The 18,670-nt window shown below is 53.1% G+C and overlaps 1 protein-coding gene across 1 annotated transcript in view; it reads right to left on the bottom strand.

Moving 5' to 3' along the window:
• Positions 1-18,670, bottom strand: part of LOC119963597 (disintegrin and metalloproteinase domain-containing protein 12-like) — a 604,211-nt gene that overhangs the window by 26,177 nt on the left and 559,364 nt on the right. The window contains exon 18 of the mRNA XM_038792928.1: positions 9,152-9,229. Within this exon, the coding sequence (XP_038648856.1) occupies positions 9,152-9,229 (78 nt within the window). The remainder of the gene's footprint in view (positions 1-9,151; positions 9,230-18,670) is intronic.

The raw sequence follows: 18,670 nt of genomic DNA, 5'->3' as shown, positions 1-18,670 counted from the left end.
AACTAAGGTTCCAGACAGCTGCAACATGACTTGCCAATTCTTATACTCAATGTCCCAGCCAATGAAGGCAAGCATGGCTTATGCCCTCTTGACTACCTTCTCCACCTGTGTTGCCCCTTTCAGTGACCTGTGGACATGTACACCTAGATCTCTCTGACTGTCGATACTCTTGAGGGTTCTGCCATTCACTGTATATTCCCTACCTGCATTAGACTTTCCAAAATGCATTACCTCACATTTGTCTGGATTAAACTCCATCTGCCATCTCTCCACCCAAGTCTCCAAACGATCTAAATCCTGCTGTATCCTCTGACAATCCTCATCGCTATCCACAATTCCACCAACCTTTGTGCTGTCCGCAAACTTACTAATGGGAGGAAATAACATGCAAGGTGGCTGGAGTGACATATTTCAGCAAGTTAAATGGCAGCTTAAACTGGACAAAAAGAGCACAAAGCTGTGCACACCCTTGGGTGCGAATATTTCCTTTGGATGCCATTTGGCTTAATTTCTGCATCAGTAATCTTCCATCGTGCCGCGGAGCACATACCATAGTTGAAGGGTTACCAGGTGTCCGAGTGTCTTTGGGGGTCCATATGTGATGAGTGTGATTCAAGGCTTCTCAGGGTCTTAACGAGTATAAAGAAGAACGGTCTAATGCTCAGCAAAGCAGTGTCAAGCCAGGGTTGACAGCATCACCTCCTTGGGGAACAGGCTCTCTGCACAAGGTGTACAGCCAGATCAAGAGAAGATAAAGGCAATTTTGGCAATGCCACGTCCCACAGATAATAAAGACATCCTACGGATGTTAGGGATGATGAACTTTGTCGGAAAATTCATTCCCAACCTGGCATCTAAAACGTCTCACCTCCGAGATAGGATCGGAAAGGACACAGCATTCCAATGGTCCCCCAGACATGAGCAGGAATGGCAAGCATTGACTACGACGCCAGTGATGTGTTATCTGTGCTGGACTGTGCTGGCTTGTAACGCAGAAGAAGGCCAGCAGCGCGGGTTCAATTCCCGTACCAGCCTCCCCGAACAGGTGCCGGAATGGAGAATCCTTGACTACGACGCCAGTGATGTGTTATCTGTGCTGGACTAACATCGGCTGCAACTGGATGCAGTAAAACGAGAAACAGGCTTCCGACACAGGAGATGGTCCAACACTGTTTTATTGAACCTGTTGATTGCTGTACATAATCTGCTGTGGGTTGACACTCTATTAACCTAACTGATAACCTCCTACTGGCTTGACCAGACTAGCCCTCTATCACATGGTGATGATGTTCATTGGCCTGTGCACTGTGACTATCTCCCTGGCCATGTCCTGTGAGAGAGGGAGAGCCTGAATGCCCTGTGGGCTTTATAGTGGTGGTGTCCTGTCTGGTGATTGGTTGTTCTGTGTCGTGTGTGTTCATTGGTTATCCTGTGTGTCAATCACTGCCTGTCTGCATCTCATGGTATACATGAGTGGATATTATGACAGCCAGTTCTAACGTTTTCTGACCCTGCGAAAAAGGAAAAAACAAGGGCTGGATTCTCCACACCCTGAAGCTGAAATCGGGGCTGGTGCGGGGGCAGAGAATCCATTTTCCCGCACGGACCCAGAACGGCGCCGGCTTCCCGATTCTGCGGGCCTCGAAAAAACGCCGTCTGGGACCTACCTGGAGGCATTGCCAGAGGCCTGCTCCACCATTCTCTATCCCCAACCAGCCAAATCCCATCAGCGTGGGATAAAAACACCGTCTGGGACCTACCTGGAGCCATTGCCAGAGGCCTGCTCCACCATTCTCTATCCCCAACCAGCCAAAGTCCCAACAGCGTGGGACAAAAACACCGCTTGGGACCTACCTGGAGGCATTGCCAGAGGCCTGCTCCACCATTCTCTATCCCCAACCAGCCAAACCAGCCAAAGTCCCAACAGCGTGGGATAAAAACACCGCCTGGGACCTACCTGGAGGCATTGCCAGAGGCCTGCTTCACCATTCTCTATCCCCAACCAGCCAAAATCCCAACAGCGTGGATCTAATATGGTCCGGCTGGTCGGGATACTTCCGTGGCGGCTGAGGACTCAATCCGCTCGGGGGCGGGCCGATCGGAGGGCAGAGGGGGGCCTTATAGGCGGCCGGGAATTGTTTGTGCGGGCGGACAGGGTCCGGCACGTGGCCAATCGGGGGTTGTATGTTTCGGGTCAAGCTCGGGCCATGGAGCACGGTGTGGCCGCTGGAGGCAGTGCGCATGCGCAGCCTCCGACCCAGAAGTGCGGGGGCCCGTATCTGCAACTAAAGCTGGTGGATTTACACCGGGTCTCTGCTTGCCCCCTACAGGGCGAGATATTTGTGGCTCTTTCGCGCCAGTTTTTGTGGTGTGAAACTCCACAGGTTTGATGCCGGCGTGGCGACATAGTTGCAATAACAGAGAATCCAGCCAGAAATGTCAGCGGATATATCTAAGGATGGGCTGGGAGCGATGTCACTGCAGTAGGAAGCAGAAGATAGCTGGCTGCCTGTGGAATAAGCCTCCAGAGTCATGTCAGAGATGGACCCCAGGTCTGGGCAAATTGAAAAAGAATGCCTTGTGTTAATCAATAGTTTGGTCATGTTCCATGATTGTGTGTATAGTCTTCCTATGCTTCTGGTGGAGACTGACCACAGGCCACTCGCCTCAAATACTGAGGAATTTGAGCAGAATGGCCCCCAGGATCCAGCTCATGACGATGAAGCTCCAGCCCTTCGATTGTGACCTAATCGACACACCAGGCACACATCTCATTGTCGCTGACACACTTTCTCGAGCCACGTGTGTTAAACAGGTAGACTTGATTAATGAGGATGTGCAAGCTCGCATCACTGCATCTCTTCCAGTCTCTGATGAGAAGTCGTCACTAATAAAGGAAGAAACAGCCAAGGGCACAGTCCTACAACAAGTGATAAAGTATCTCCCTGATGGTCAGCCTCGGGATTCCTGCTCGGGCTATTACAATGTAAGGGCAGAGCTGAGTGAGGTGAATGGATTTCTACAGCGACAGCGCAGGATTGTGGTTCCACAGGATTGCGCATTCCTGACTTGTGCCGTGACGGTGGGGAACAGGCTTTAGGAAGTCAGGAGGTGAGTTACAGTCTGCAGGATTCCCAGTTTCTGATCTGCCAGCCCGGTTCAGTTTCTGGTCAATGGAAACCCCCAGGATGTTGATAATGGAGGATTCAGCGATGGTAATGCCTTTACATGTCAGGGGAAGCTGGTTAGCTTCTATCCGGTTGGAAATGTCCATTGCTTGGCACTTGTGTGGTATAAATGTTCATTTCAGTTATCAGCCCAAACCTGGATGCTGCCTTGGTCTTGCTGAATATCAACATGGACTGCGTCAGTATCTGAGGAGTTGTGGATGTTGCTGATTATTGTGCAGTCATCAGAGAACATCCTTATCTCTGACCTTACAGAGGCCATTGATGAAGCAGCTGAAGATGTTTGGGCTGAGGACCTCCTTTTGCGATATCCGGCCAGGGAAATTGGCCTCCCCCATCACAGACATCTTCCTCTGTGCGGGGGTAACTGAGAGGGAAGCAGCAGATACATTGGGTGGGATTCTCCATCCGGCCAGCCCTGTTTTCCAGCACGCCCCCCACCGGGAGTGGGATTCTCCATCCGGCCAGCCCTGTTTTCCAGCACGCCCCCATCAGGAGTGGGATTCTCCATCCGGCCAGCCCTGTTTTCCAGCACGCCCCCCGCCGGGAGTGGGATTCTCCATCCGGCCAGCCCTGTTTTCCAGCACGCCCCCCGCCGGGAGTGGGATTCTCCATCCGGCCGGCCCTGTTTTCCAGCACGCCCACACCCGGAGTGGGATTCTCCATCCGGCCAGCCCTGTTTTCCAGCACGCCCCCGCCGGGAGTGGGATTCTCCATCCGGCCAGCCCTGTTTTCCAGCACGCCCCCCACCGGGAGTGGGATTCTCCATCCGGCCAGCCCTGTTTTCCAGCACGCCCACACCGGGAGTGGGATTCTCCATCCGGCCAGCCCTGTTTTCCAGCACGCCTACACCGGGAGTGGGATTCTCCATCCGGCCAGCCCTGTTTTCCAGCACGCCCACACCGGGAGCGGGATTCTCCATCCGGCCAGCCCTGTTTTCCAGCACGCCCACACCGGGAGCGGGATTCTCCATCCGGCCAGCCCTGTTTTCCAGCACGCCCACACCGGGAGCGGGATTCTCCATCCGGCCAGCCCTGTTTTCCAGCACGCCCCCGCCGGGAGCGGGATTCTCCATCCGGCCAGCCCTGTTTTCCAGCACGCCCACACCGGGGGCGGGATTCTCCGACCCCACGCAGGGTCGGAGAATTGGCGGGAAGCGGCGTGATTTCCGCTCCCGCAGGTCTCCTAATTCTCCCGCCGGTAAAAAACCGGCGTTCTGCAAATCCCGCCGGCAGCCTGTGAAAACAGCTGGCGCCGGCGGGATTTCATTTTTTTTAAACTCACCTTTAAATCTCCGGCCCGGATGGGCCGAAGTCCCGCCGCTGGGAGGCCTTCTCCCGCCGCCGAGGTGTACACCACCTCAGAAACGGCGGACTCAGCGGCGCGAGCGGGCCCCCGGGGTCCTGGGGGGGGCGGGGGGCGATCGGACCCGGGGGGGTGCCCCCACGGAAGCCTGGCCCGCGATCGGGGCCCCCCACTCACTCCGCGGGGCAGTGCCGTGGGGGCACTCTTTCTCCTTCCGCGCCGCCACGGCCTCCGCCATGGCGGACGCGGAGGAGAACCCCGCATCGCGCATGCGCCGGCAGTGAGGTCAGCGGCCAGCTGCCGCTGACGTCACTGCCGGCGCATGCGCCGACCGCCGAAAGCCTTTCGGCCAGCCCCGCTGCCGACTGCGCCGGGTGTTTGCGCCAGTCTACCGGTGCAAACTGCTCCGGCGCGGGGCTGGCCCCCAAAGGTGGGGAGAATTCCCCACCTTTGGAGGAGGCGCAACCCCTGAGTGGTTGGCGCCACTCCCCTACGCTGGCACCCTCCGTCACGCCGGGTAGGGGAGAATCCCGCCCCGGGAGTGGGATTCTCCATCCGGCCAGTCCTGTTTTCCAGCACGCCCACAACGGGAGTGGGATTCTCCATCCGGCCAGCCCTGTTTTCCAGCACGCCCACAACGGGAGTGGGATTCTCCATCCGGCCAGTCCTGTTTTCCAGCACGCCCACAACGGGAGTGGGATTCTCCATCCGGCCGGCCCTGTTTTCCAGCACGCCCACAACGGGAGTGGGATTCTCCATCCGGCCAGCCCTGTTTTCCAGCACGCCCACACCGGGAGCGGGATTCTCCATCCGGCCAGCCCTGTTTTCCAGCACGCCCCCCGCCGGGAGCGGGATTCTCCATCCGGCCAGCCCTGTTTTCCAGCACGCCCCCACCGGGAGTGGGATTCTCCATCCGGCCAGCCCTGTTCCCCAGCACGCCCACACCGGGAGCGGGATTCTCCATCCGGCCAGCCCTGTTTTCCAGCATGCCCACACCGGGAGTGGGATTCTCCATCCGGCCAGCCCTGTTTTCCAGCACGCCCCCCGCCGGGAGCGGGATTCTCCATCCGGCCAGCCCTGTTTTCCAGCACGCCCCCCGCCGGGAGCGGGATTCTCCATCCGGCCAGCCCTGTTTTCCAGCACGCCCCCCACCGGGAGTGGGATTCTCCATCCGGCCGGCCCTGTTTTCCAGCACGCCCCCATCAGGAGTGGGATTCTCCATCCGGCCAGCCCTGTTTTCCAGCACGCCCCCGCCGGGAGTGGGATTTTCCATCCGGCCGGCCCTGTTTTCCAGCATGCCCACACCGGGAGTGGGATTCTCCATCCGGCCGGCCCTGTTTTCCAGCACGCCCCCCACCGGGAGCGGGATTCTCCATCCGGCCGGCCCTGTTTTCCAGCACGCCCCCATCAGGAGTGGGATTCTCCATCTGGCCAGCCCTGTTTTCCAGCACGCCCCCCGCCGGGAGTGGGATTCTCCATCCGGCCGGCCCTGTTTTCCAGCACGCCCCCCGCCGGGAGCGGGATTCTCCATCCGGCCAGCCCTGTTTTCCAGCACGCCCACACCGGGAATGGGATTCTCCATCCGGCCAGCCCTGTTTTCCAGCACGCCCCCGCCGGGAGTGGGATTCTCCATCCGGCCAGCCCTGTTTTCCAGCACGCCCCCGCCGGGAGTGGGATTCTCCATCCGGCCAGCCCTGTTTCCCAGCACGCCCCCCACCAGGAACGGGATTCTCCATCCGGCCAGCCCTGTTTTCCAGCACGCCCACACCGGGAGTGGGATTCTCCATCCGGCCAGCCCTGTTTTCCAGCACGCCCCCACCGGGAGTGGGATTCTCCATCCGGCCAGCCCTGTTCCCCAGCACGTCCCACACCGGGAGCGGGATTCTCCATCCGGCCGGCCCTGTTTTCCAGCATGCCCACACCGGGAGTGGGATTCTCCATCCGGCCGGCCCTGTTTTCCAGCACGCCCACACCGGGAGCGGGATTCTCCATCCGGCCAGCCCTGTTTTCCAGCACGCCCCCATCGGGAGCGGGATTCTCCATCCGGCCGGCCCTGTTTTCCAGCACGCCCACACCGGGAGTGGGATTTTCCATCCGGCCAGCCCTGTTTTCCAGCACGCCCCCCACCGGGAGCGGGATTCTCCATCCGGCCAGTCCTGTTTTCCAGCACGCCCCCGCCGGGAGCGGGATTCTCCATCCGGCCAGTCCTGTTTTCCAGCACGCCCCCCGCCGGGATCAGGATTCTCCATCCGGCCAGCCCTGTTTTCCAGCACGCCCACACCGGGAGTGGGATTCTCCATCCGGCCAGCCCTGTTTTCCAGCACGCCCACACCGGGAGCGGGATTCTCCATCCGGCCGGCCCTGTTTTCCAGCACGCCCACACCGGGAGTGGGATTCTCCATCCGGCCAGCCCTGTTTTCCAGCACGCCCCCGCCGGGAGTGGGATTCTCCATCCGGCCAGCCCTGTTTTCCAGCACGCCCCCGCCGGGAGTGGGATTCTCCATCCGGCCAGCCCTGTTTTCCAGCACGCCCCCGCCGGGAGTGGGATTCTCCATCCGGCCGGCCCTGTTTTCCAGCACGCCCACACCGGGAGTGGGATTCTCCATCCGGCCAGTCCTGTTTTCCAGCACGCCCCCACCGGGAGTGGGATTCTCCATCCGGCCAGCCCTGTTTTCCAGCACGCCCACACCGGGAGCGGGATTCTCCATCCGGCCAGCCCTGTTTTCCAGCACGCCCACACCGGGAGCGGGATTCTCCATCCGGCCGGCCCTGTTTTCCAGCACGCCCACACCGGGAGCGGGATTCTCCATCCGGCCAGCCCTGTTTTCCAGCACGCCCCCACCGGGAGCGGGATTCTCCATCCGGCCAGCCCTGTTTTCCAGCACGCCCACACCGGGAGTGGGATTCTCCCTCCGGCCGGCCCTGTTTTCCAGCACGCCCCCACCGGGAGTGGGATTCTCCATCCGGCCAGCCCTGTTTTCCAGCACGCCCACACCGGGAGTGGGATTCTCCATCCGGCCGGCCCTGTTTTCCAGCACGCCCACACCGGGAGCGGGATTCTCCATCCGGCCAGCCCTGTTTTCCAGCATGCCCACACCGGGAGTGGGATTCTCCATCCGGCCAGCCCTGTTTTCCAGCACGCCCCTGCCGGGAGTGGGATTCTCCATCCGGCCGGCCCTGTTTTCCAGCACGCCCCTGCCGGGAGTGGGATTCTCCATCCGGCCAGCCCTGTTTTCCAGCACGTCCCCCACCGGGAGTGGGATTCTCCATCCGGCCAGCCCTGTTTTCCAGCACGCCCCCCCACCGGGAGCGGGATTCTCCATCCGGCCAGCCCTGTTTTCCAGCATGCCCCACACCGGGAGTGGGATTCTCCATCCGGCCGGCCCCCTTTTCCAGCACGCCCACACCGGGAATGGGATTCTCCATCCGGCCAGCCCTGTTTTCCAGCACACCCCCCGCCGGGAGCGGGATTCTCCATCCGGCCAGCCCTGTTTTCCAGCACGCCCGCCATCAGGAGCGGGATTCTCCATCCGGCCAACCCTGTTTTCCAGCACGCCCACACCGGGAGTGGGATTCTCCATCCGGCCAGCCCTGTTTTCCAGCACGCCCACACCAGGAGCGGGATTCTCCATCCGGCCAGCCCTGTTTTCCAGCACGCCCCCCACCAGGAGTGGGATTCTCCATCCGGCCGGCCCTGTTTTCCAGCACACCCCCCGCCGGGAGTGGGATTCTCCATCCGGCCAGCCCTGTTTTCCAGCACGCCCACACCGGGAGCGGGATTCTCCATCCGGCCAGCCCTGTTTTCCAGCACGCCCCCCATCAGGAGCGGGATTCTCCATCCGGCCAACCCTGTTTTCCAGCACGCCCACACCGGGAGTGGGATTCTCCATCCGGCCAGCCCTGTTTTCCAGCATGCCCCCCGCCAGGAGTGGGATTCTCCATCCGGCCGGCCCTGTTTTCCAGCACGCCCCCCACCGGGAGCGGGATTCTCCATCCGGCCGGCCCTGTTTTCCAGCACGCCCACACCGGGAGTGGGATTCTCCATCCGGCCAGCCCTGTTTTCCAGCATGCCCCCGCCGGGATCAGGATTCTCCTTTTCTGCAGCAGGCCAATGGGGTTTCTCATTGTGGACACCCCCCCACAATGTCGGGAATCCCGCGGATGTGGGTGTTCTGCCAGTGAAGGGGAAAGATCTCGCTGACAGAGAATCCCCCGGGATTAATTATGTTCCATAAATTACGTTATTGCACAAAATGAGGTCTGATGTGTTTGGGGTAATATATCAGCCTGGACTGAGTATTATTTCAGAAATAGCAAACGCACAATAAACAATTCAAATTCAGTTTCTCAAAATGTAACCATTGGGGTAATTTAAGAATCAGTGTTTGGGCCAAAGCAATTTCCAATCTCGATCAATGACCCAACTGAGAACCCAGGTCTGATTGTGCAAGTTTGCTGATGGTTCAAAATGAGGTGAAAAATTAAGCCTGGGGAGGAGGCAAGAGGCTGCAAGAGCGAGTCAGGAAATATTCTATCTGAAGCCAAACCCACAATTTATAAACCTTTAACATAATAATAGCATGACCCCATTCCTCTCCCTCCCCCACCCACCGGTCAATTTGCAAACCAAATTGAAAGAAATGTGATTAATTCCATACCCCTTTGTTATTACAGGTGGCGTCACACTGTTTCACTTTGAACACACTCACATCCTGACACTTCGCATTGTAGCAGACCTGTGAAATGAATAATAGAGCAATATTGTTACCACAGTGTCTCTGGAATTAGATTTTAAGAATCAGTCAGTCAGCATCAAAGTGGTTTGACTCAAAACTCAAAAATTCAAAGTCATGGCCGTTTGATTTAAAACATTATTTTGATGAATTGTCGGCACTGGGCTGGAGCCCAATAATGAAACTTCAGTGGAGGCTCTGCATCAGTTCAATAATAGATCCTGCCAGGTACTGTGAAAAGCCCCTCGTCGCCACATTCTGGCGCCTGTTCGGGGAGGCTGTCCCGTAACAGCCTCCTCGAACAGGCGCCGGAATGTGGTGACTAGGGGCTTTTCACAGTAACTTCATTTGAAGCCTACTCGTGACAATAAGCGATTTTCATTCAATTCATTCGTGCATTCATTTCACAATATAGGGAGAAAATGTTCCCTCAGCACAAGTCCTGTGGTGGGTCACACATGAGCCTGTCTCTTTAAGGTACAGTGCACTGTGACAGGGGTCGTGCATTTAGAAACATTTACTGTGCGAATAAAGGAACATAGAACATACAGTGCAGTGCAGAAGGAGATCATTCGGCCCATTGAGTCTTCACCGACTCACTTCACTTCAAACCTGTCCCCTTAACCCAATAACCCGCCCTAACCTTTTTGGACACTAAGGGCAATTTATCACGGCCAATCCACCTAACCTGCACATCTTTGGACTGTGGGAGGAAACCGGAGCACCCGGAGGAAACCCACGCACACACGGGGAGAACGTGCAGACTCCACACAGACAGTGACCCAAGTGGGAATCAAACCTGGGACCCTGGAGCAGTGAAGCATCTGTGCTAACCACTGTGCTACCATGCTGCCCTCTGCCATTTCTTTGTTTCCTATTATTACTTCTCCAGCCACATTTTCCAGTGGCCCAATGTCTATTTTTGCCTCTCTCTTACCTTTTATATATTGAAAAAAACTCTTCCTATCTTCCTTTATATTACTAGCTAGCTTGCACTCATATTTCATCTTCTTTCCCCTTATTGCTGTTTTAGTTGTCCTCTGCTTCCCAATCCTCTGGCTTCCCACTAATACTCGCCACTTTGTATACTTTTTCTTTTGCTTTTATAGCAATGTCCTAAGACATTTTTTATCTCACGGCTCCATTCTTATGATACCAGTGCCCATCAGCACCCTCCACACCTTCTCGTTCATTCTTCCAATTCCAGGATAGGACTCACCTTCATGCCTTTACATTAATAAATTCTGGACTCGGCACAAAGCTTAACTTCGTCTGCCGCAATTGTCGCCATGTTCACTTATTTGGGCAGGAGTCCTCCTGTTCAATGGGCTCTTTCACTCGCCTCATCTTCTCTCTCTACCTGGAACATTCTCTCTTGCCTCCAACCCTCTATTCATCTTTTCATTGACAACTGTTGGTGTGAAGTCACACGGGATCAGGGGTGAGCTGGCAAGGTGGATACAGAACTGGCTGGGTCATAGAAGGCAGAGAGTAGCAATGGAAGGGTGTGTTTCTGAATGGAGGGCTGTGACTAGTGGTGTTCTGCAGGGATCAGTGCTGGGACCTTTGCTGTTCACAGTATATATAAATGATTAGGAGGAAAATGTAACTGGTCTGATTAGTAAGTTTGCAGATGACACAAAGGTTGGTGGAATTGAGGATAGCGATGAGGATTGTCAGAGGATACAGCAGGATTTAGATCATTTGGAAACTTGGGCGGAGAGATGGCAGATGGAGTTTAATTCAGACAAATGTGTGGTAATGCATTTTGGAAGGTCTAATGCAGGTAGGGAATATGCAGTGAATGGTAGAACTCTAAAGAATATTGAAAGTCAGAGAGATCTAGGTGTACAGGTCCACAGGTCACTGAAAGGGGCAACACAGGTGGAGAAGGCAGTCAAGAGGGCATACGGTATGATTGCCTTCATTGGCCGGGGCATTGAGTATATAAATTGGCAAGTCATGCTGCAGCTGTATAGAACCTTAGTTAGGCCACACTTGGGAGTATAGTGTTCAATTCTGGTCACCACACTACCAGAAGGATGTGGAGTCTTTAGAGAGAGTGCAGAGGAGATTTACCAGGATGTTGTCTGGTATGGAGGGCATTAACTATGAGGAGAGGTTTAATAAACTCGGTTTGTTCTCACTCGAACGACGGAGGTTGATGGGCGACCTGATAGAGGTCTACAAAATTATGAGGGGCATAGACAGAGTGGATAGTCAGAGGCTTTTCCCCAGGGTAGAGGGGTCAATTACTAGGGGGCATAGGTTTAAGGTGCGAGGGGGAAGGTTTAGAGGAGATGTACGAGGCAAGGTTTTTACACAGAGGGTAGTGAGTGCCTGGAACTCGCTGCCGGAGGAGGTGGTGGAAGCAGGGACGATAGTGATGTTTAAGGGGCATCTTGACAAATCCATGAATAGGATGGGAATAGAGGGATACAGACCCAGGAAGTGTAGAAGATTTTAGTGCAGACAGGCAGCATGGTCAGCATAGGCCTGGAGGGCTGAAGGGCCTGTTCCTGCGCTGTAATTTTCTTCTTTGTTCTTTGACCTCAGAATCCTCAATTTCTCTGCTCCTCTTACCCACTCTGTCTTCTTCTGAACTTGCTGCACTCCATTTTTTATCGTCCAATCGTGACTTTGTTATCAAACCTGTGACAATGGTGGTGCTGTTGTTGTCTGGTACTGACCCCTACCTCACAGAGGCTGAGCCCTCCACCACATCCAACCTTACAGTCCCCCAACCCCTCACAGCCCATTTCTACCTCCTCCCCAAAATACATAAACAGGTCTTCCTACATAGGTCCAATGTATTAACCTGACCCTGCCCTGCGGATCTCATTTATTCCTTTTTGGACTCGATTCTCACTCCCTTGGTCCAGTCCTGACACGATTCCTCCAAATTTCCATTTTCCCAGCCCCAATCGACTTTCTCTTCACTATGGATGTCCAATGCCTCTACACCTCCAACCCAGGATGCACCAGGAGGGTCTCAGGGTTCTGTGCTTCTTCCGATCCACCACTACTTTGCTCTGATTTGCGGAACTCATTCTCTCACTCAACAATTTCTCCTTTAACTTGTCTCACTTCCTGCAAATAAAAGTGTGTTGATGGGTAACCCCATGGGTCCCAGTTATGCCTGTTTTTGTGGGGTATGTGGAACTCTCCTCAATCCAGTTTTACTCAGGTCCTCTCCCACAACTCTTCCTCTGTTGCATCAATGACTGTATTGGTGCCACTTCATCCTCTCCTCTGGACCTGGAAACATCTATCGATTTTCCTTCCAATGTCCACCCCATCTCACCTTCACTATCTCCAACCCTCCCCATTCCCTCCTTGACCTCCCTGTGTCCATTTCTGGCGACAGACTGATCTCCAATATTCATTAAAAGTCCATCATATCCCACAGATATCTGGACTACAGCTCCTCACACCTTGCTGCCGGTCATGGCTCCATCCCATTCTCCCAGTTTCTCTGCCTCCACCTCATCCATTGATCTAGACATGTCTTCCTTTTTCCTCACCGAGCTCCCCCCCCCTCCTATTGTGGTTGACAAGATACCAAGACACTCGACCATGTCTGACCCCGCACCTCGGCCCTCACCCTTTGACCTCTCTCCCAGAACTACGACAGGTTCCTTCTTGTTCTCACTTTTCAATCCACGGGCCTCCATGGTGCTATCACTAAATACAACTTCCCCTCACACCGCCCCACCCCCCTCCCCATCATCATTCTGCAGAGACCACTCCCTCTGTGACACCCTCCTCCACTCCTCATTCACCAGCTCTTTGTGGCAAGAAGTTCCAAAGAGTTTCAAAGACTCACAACCCACTGAGAGAGGAAATTCCTCCACATCTCAGTCTTAAGCTGCTGTGTCTGCCCCATGGTTCACTCTGAGGTCTCTGCTACCCTGTCAAGGAGGCTGGGGGGGGGGGGGGGCCTCTAAACACACTGCTGCACCCACACCTGATGGAGCAGGGCATCCTGCTGGGCCTTGCAAACTTTGCACCATGTCAGGGAGGGTGTATGTGCTTGCCCTCTCAGCCGATAGTGAAAGGAAACGTTAGCACTCACAGAATGGGGCATTCAGCACACAAAGGGTTAACTGCCGATCAGTAATCGATGGCACTCAATCAGAATTGGCTCATCTGTCAAAGTTAAGGAATATTTATAGACTAGTGGGTCAATACAGTGCAGCCATCCTGGAGTGCCTGTCCGCTGTGGGACTGGAGCAGGAAATACACCAGGAAACGGTTTGAGGATGAAAGCTCCTTTTCGGTTTGTTATCTCAATGCTCCATCTCCAAATACTCAGCTGATCAATGTTTGGAGGACGTGGCTGGAAAGGCACTGGACTTATGAAAATGTGATTACATACAAAAACATTATATATCTCAGTAAGAAATCTTACAACACAAGGTTAAAGTCCAACAGGTTTGTTTCAAACACTAGCTTTTGGAGCACTGCTCCTTCCTCAGGTGAATGAAAAGGTATGTTCCAGAAACATATATATAGACAGAATCAAAGATGCCAGACAATGCTTGGAATGCGAGCATTTGCAGGTAATTAAGTCTTTACAGATCCAGGGAGAGGGATAACCCCAGGTTAAAGAGGTGTGAATTGTCTCAAGCCAGGACAGTTGGTAGGATTTCGCCAGCCCAGGCCAGATGGTGGGGGTGAATGTAATGCGACATGAATCCCAGATCCCGGTTGAGTCCGCACTCATGCGTGCGGAACTTAGCTATAAGTTTCTGCTCGGCAATTCTGCGTTGTCGCGCATCCTGAAGGCCGCCTTGGAGAACGCTTACCCGGGGATCAGAGGCTGAATGCCCTTGACTGCTGAAGTGTTCCCCAACTGGAAGGGAACATTCCAGCCTGGTGATTGTCGCACGATGCCCGTTCATCCGTTGTCAAAGCGTCTGCATGGTCTCACCAATGTACCACGCTTCGGGGCATCCTTTCCTGCAGCGTATGAGGTAGACTACATTGGTCGAGTCGCACGAGTATGTACCGCGTAACTGGTGGGTGGTGTTCTCACGTGTAATGGTGGTGTCCAAGTCGATGATCTGGCACGTCTTGCAGAGATTGCCCTGACAGGGTTGTGTGGTGTCGTGGTTGCTGTTCTGAAGGCTGGGTAATTTGCTGCAAACAATGGTTTGTTTGAGGTTGCGCGGTTGTTTGAAGGCCAGTAGTGGGGGTGTGGGGATGACCTTGGCAAGATGTCCATCTTCATCGATGACGTGTTTATGGCTGCGAAGAAGATTACTGAAACATGGTTAAAGGATGGTCACGACTGGGAGTTAAATATCTGAGGGTATCAAACTATTCAGAAGGACAGAGTGGATGGTAAGGGAGGTGGTGTTGCTCTGTTATTTAAGGATGACATCCGGGCAATAGTAAGGGATGACATCGGGGCTATGGAGGATAAGGTTGAATCCATTTTGGTGGAAATCAGGAATAGTAAGGCGAAAAAGTCACTGATAGGAGTAGTCTATCGGCCACAAATAGTAACATTATGGTGGGGCAGGCAATAAACAAAGAAATAACTGATGCATGTAGAAATGGTACAGCAGTTATCATGGGGGATTTTAATCTACATGTCGATTGGTTTAACCAGGTCGGTCAAGGCAAACTTGAGGAGGAGTTTATAGAATGTATCTGCGATAATTTCCTAGAACAGTATGTAATGGAACCTACGAGGGAACAAGCAGTCCTAGATCTTGTCCTGTGTAATGAGGCAGGATTGATTCATGATCTCATAGTTAGGGATCCTCTCGGAAGGAGCGATCACAATATGGTGGAATTTAAAATACAGATGGATGGTGACAAGGTAAAATCAAATACTAGTGTTTTGTGCTTAAACAAAGGAGATTACAATGTGATGAGAGAAGAAGTAGCTAAGGTAGACTGGGAGCAACGACTTTATGGTGGAACAGTTGAGGAACAGTGGAGAACCTTCCAAGCGATTTTTCACAGTATTCAACAAAGGTTTATACCAACAAAAAGGAAGGACGGTAGAAAGAGGGGAAATCGACCGTGGATATCTAAGGAAATAAGGGAGAGTATCAAAAACAAAAAAGAGTGGCTAAGGTAAATATTGGTCCTTTAGAGGATGAGAAGGGAGTTTTAATAATGGGAGATGAGGAAATGGCTGAGGAACTGAACAGATTTTTTGGGTCGGCCTTCACAATGGAAGACACAAATAACATGCCAGCGACTGATAGAAATGAGGCTATGACAGGTGATGACCTTGAGAGGATTGTTATCACTAAGGAGGTAGTGATGGGAAAGCTAATGGGGCTAAAGGTAGACAAGTCTCCTGGCCCTGATGGAATGCATCCCAGAGTGCTAAAAGAGATGGCTAGGGAAATTGCAGATGATAATTTACCGAAATTCACTAGACTCTGGGGTGGTCCCAGTGGATTGGAAATTAGCAAACGTGACACCACTGTTTAAAAAAGGCAGTAGGCAGAGAGCGGGTAATTATAGGCCAGTGAGCTTAACTTCGCTAGTAGGGAAGATGCTGGAATCTATCATCAAGGAAGAAATAGCGAGACATCTGGATAGTAATTGTCCCATTGGGCAGACGCAGCATGGGTTCATAAAGGGCAGGTCGTGACTAATTAATTTGGTGAAATTTTTTGAGGACATTACCAGTGCAGTAGATAACGGGGAGCCGATGGATGTGGTATATCTGGATTTCCAGAAAGCTTTTGACAAGGTGCCATACAAAAGGTTGCTGCAGAAGATAAAGATGCATGGCATTAAGGGTAAAATAGTAGCATGGATAGAGGATTGGTTAATTAATAGATAGCAAAGAGTGGGGATTAATGGGTGTTTCTCTGGTTGGCAATCAGTAGCTAGTGGTGTCCCTCAGGGATCAGTGTTGGGCCCACAATGTTTCACAATTTACATAGATGATTTGGAGTTGGGGACCAAGGGCAATGTGTCCAAGTTTGTAGATGACACTAAGATGAGTGGTAAAGCGAAAAGTGCAGTGGATACTGGAAGTCTGCAGAGGGATTTGGATAGGTTAAGTGAATGAGCTAGGGTCTGGCAGATGGAATACAATGTAGACAAATGTGAGGTTATCCATTTTGGTAGGAATAACAGCAAACGGGATTATTATTTAAATGGTAAAATATTAAAGCATGCTGCTGTGCAGAGAGACCTTGGTGTGCTCGCGCATGAGTCGCTAAATGTTGGTTTACAGGTGCAATAGATGATTAAGGTGAATGGAATTTTGTGCTTCATTGCTAGAGGGATGGAGTTTAAGACTAAGGAGCTTATGCTGCAATTGGATAAGGTGTTAGTGCGGCCACACCTGGAGTATTGTGTTCAGTTTTGGTCTCCTTACTTGAGAAAGGACGTACTGGCGCTGGAGGGTGTGCAGAGGAGATTCACTAGGTTAATCCCAGAGCTGAAGGGGTTGGATTATGAGGAGAGGTTGAGTAGACTGGGACTGTACTCGTTGGAATTTAGAAGGATGAGGGGGATCTTATAGAAACATAAAATTATGAAGGGAATAGATAGGATAGATGCGGGCAGGTTGTTTCCACTGGCGGGTGAAAGCAGAACTAGGGGGCATAGCCTCAAAATAAGGGGAAGTAGATTTAGGACTGAATTTAGGAGGAACTTCTTCACCCAAAGGGTTGTGAATCTATGGAATTCCTTGCCCAGTGAAGCAGTAGAGGCTCCTTCATTAAATGTTTTTAAGATAAAGATATATAGTTTTTTGTCGAATAAAGGGATTAAGGGTTATGGTGTTCGGGCCGGAAAGTGGAGCTGAGTCTACAAATGTTCAGCCATGATCTAATTGAATGGCAGAGCAGGCTCGAGGGGCCAGATGGCCTACTCCTGCTCCAAGATCTTATTTCTCCGCTCCGGGGAAGTACTGGACGACGAAGGGCACTCTGTCGGTTGTGTCCTGTGTTTGTCTTCTGAGGAGGTCGGTGCGGTTTTTGCTGTGGTGCGTTGCAACTGTCGATCGATGAGTCGAGCGCCATATCCCGTTTGTACGAGGGCATCCATCAGCGTCTGTATATGTCTGTTACGCTCCTCCTCGTCTGAGCAGATCCTGTGTATACGGAGGGCTTGTCCATAAAGGATGGCTTCTTTAATGTGTTTAGGGTGGAAGCTGGAGGAGTGGAGCATCGTGAGGTTATCCGTGGGCTTGCGGTAAAGCAAAGTGCTGAGGTGACCGTCCTTGATGGAGATGAGTGTGTCCAAGTATGCAACAGAATTTGGAGAGTAGTCCATGGTGAGTCTGATGGTGGGATGGAACTTACTGATCTCATCGTGTAGTCGTTTCAGTGATTCTTCGCTGTGGGTCCAAAGGAAAAAAATGTCATCGATATATCTGGTGTATAACGTCGGTTGAAGGTCCTGTGTGTTGAGGAGGTCTTGTTCAAACATGAAGATGTTGGCGTATTGAGGTGTGAATGTGGTCCCCATGGCTGTTCCTTGCGTCTGGATGAAGAATTTGTTGTCGAAGGTGAAGACGTTGTGATCCAGAATGAAGCGGTGAGTTGCAGAATTGCGACTGGAGATTGGCAGTTGTCGGTGTTGAGGACTGAGGCTGTTGCAGCAATGCCGTCGTCATGGGGGATGCTGGTGTCGAGTGCCGAGACATCCATTGTGACAAGAAATGTTCCTGGTTCAACTGGTCCATGGGTGCTGAGTTTCTGTAGGAAGTCCGTCGTGTCGCGACAGAAGCTGGGTGTACCTTGTACGATGGGTTTCAAGATGCGCTCGATGTGGCCAGAGAGGTTCTCACACAGGGTCCCATTGCCTGAAACGATAGGGCGGCCTGGTGTGTTGGCCTTGTGTATTTTTGGGAGGCAGTTGAGATCTCTAATGCGGGGAGTACGTGGGATGAGAGCACGTAGGGTGCTCTGAAGGTCTGGATCCAAGGTCCTGATCAGTCTGTTGAGTTGGCGGATGTGTTCCTTGATCGGATTTGCGGGTAACTGTCTGTAGTGTTCCTGGTTGTTGAGTTGTCGGTATATGTCTTTGCAGTAGTCCGTTCTGTTCAGTATGATGGTGGCCCCTCCTTTGTCTGCTGGTTTGATGACGATGTTGCGGTTGGTTTTGAGAGCGCGGATGGCGTTGCGTTGTGCTTGGGTGACGTTCAGGGCTGTCTTGTGAATGCGACTGATGAATCTGGCATTGACGCGGATCCTGACGGCTTCAGCATACATGTCAAGTCTAGGGCAGCGGCCTTCCGGAGGGGTCCGATTCGACTCTTTCCTGATCGGTTGCTGCACCGCAGATCTCGCGGTCTGCTGTTCCGGTTCATTGGTCGTTTCCTTGGGTTCGCTATCGGCCTCTTGGGGTCTGTGGAAGAATTCCCGGAGCCTCATTCGTCTGATGAATTCCTCCGTGTCTGCCAAGAGACTGATGGGGTCCATTTTGTTGGTGGTGCAGAAATTAAGCCCTCTGCTG

This window comes from Scyliorhinus canicula, chromosome 3 (assembly GCF_902713615.1).
Source record: "Scyliorhinus canicula chromosome 3, sScyCan1.1, whole genome shotgun sequence".
Taxonomy (NCBI): Eukaryota; Metazoa; Chordata; class Chondrichthyes; order Carcharhiniformes; family Scyliorhinidae; genus Scyliorhinus; species Scyliorhinus canicula.
The sequence above is the reverse complement of the archived record's forward strand: the minus strand, read 5'-3'. Positions and strand labels throughout refer to the sequence as shown.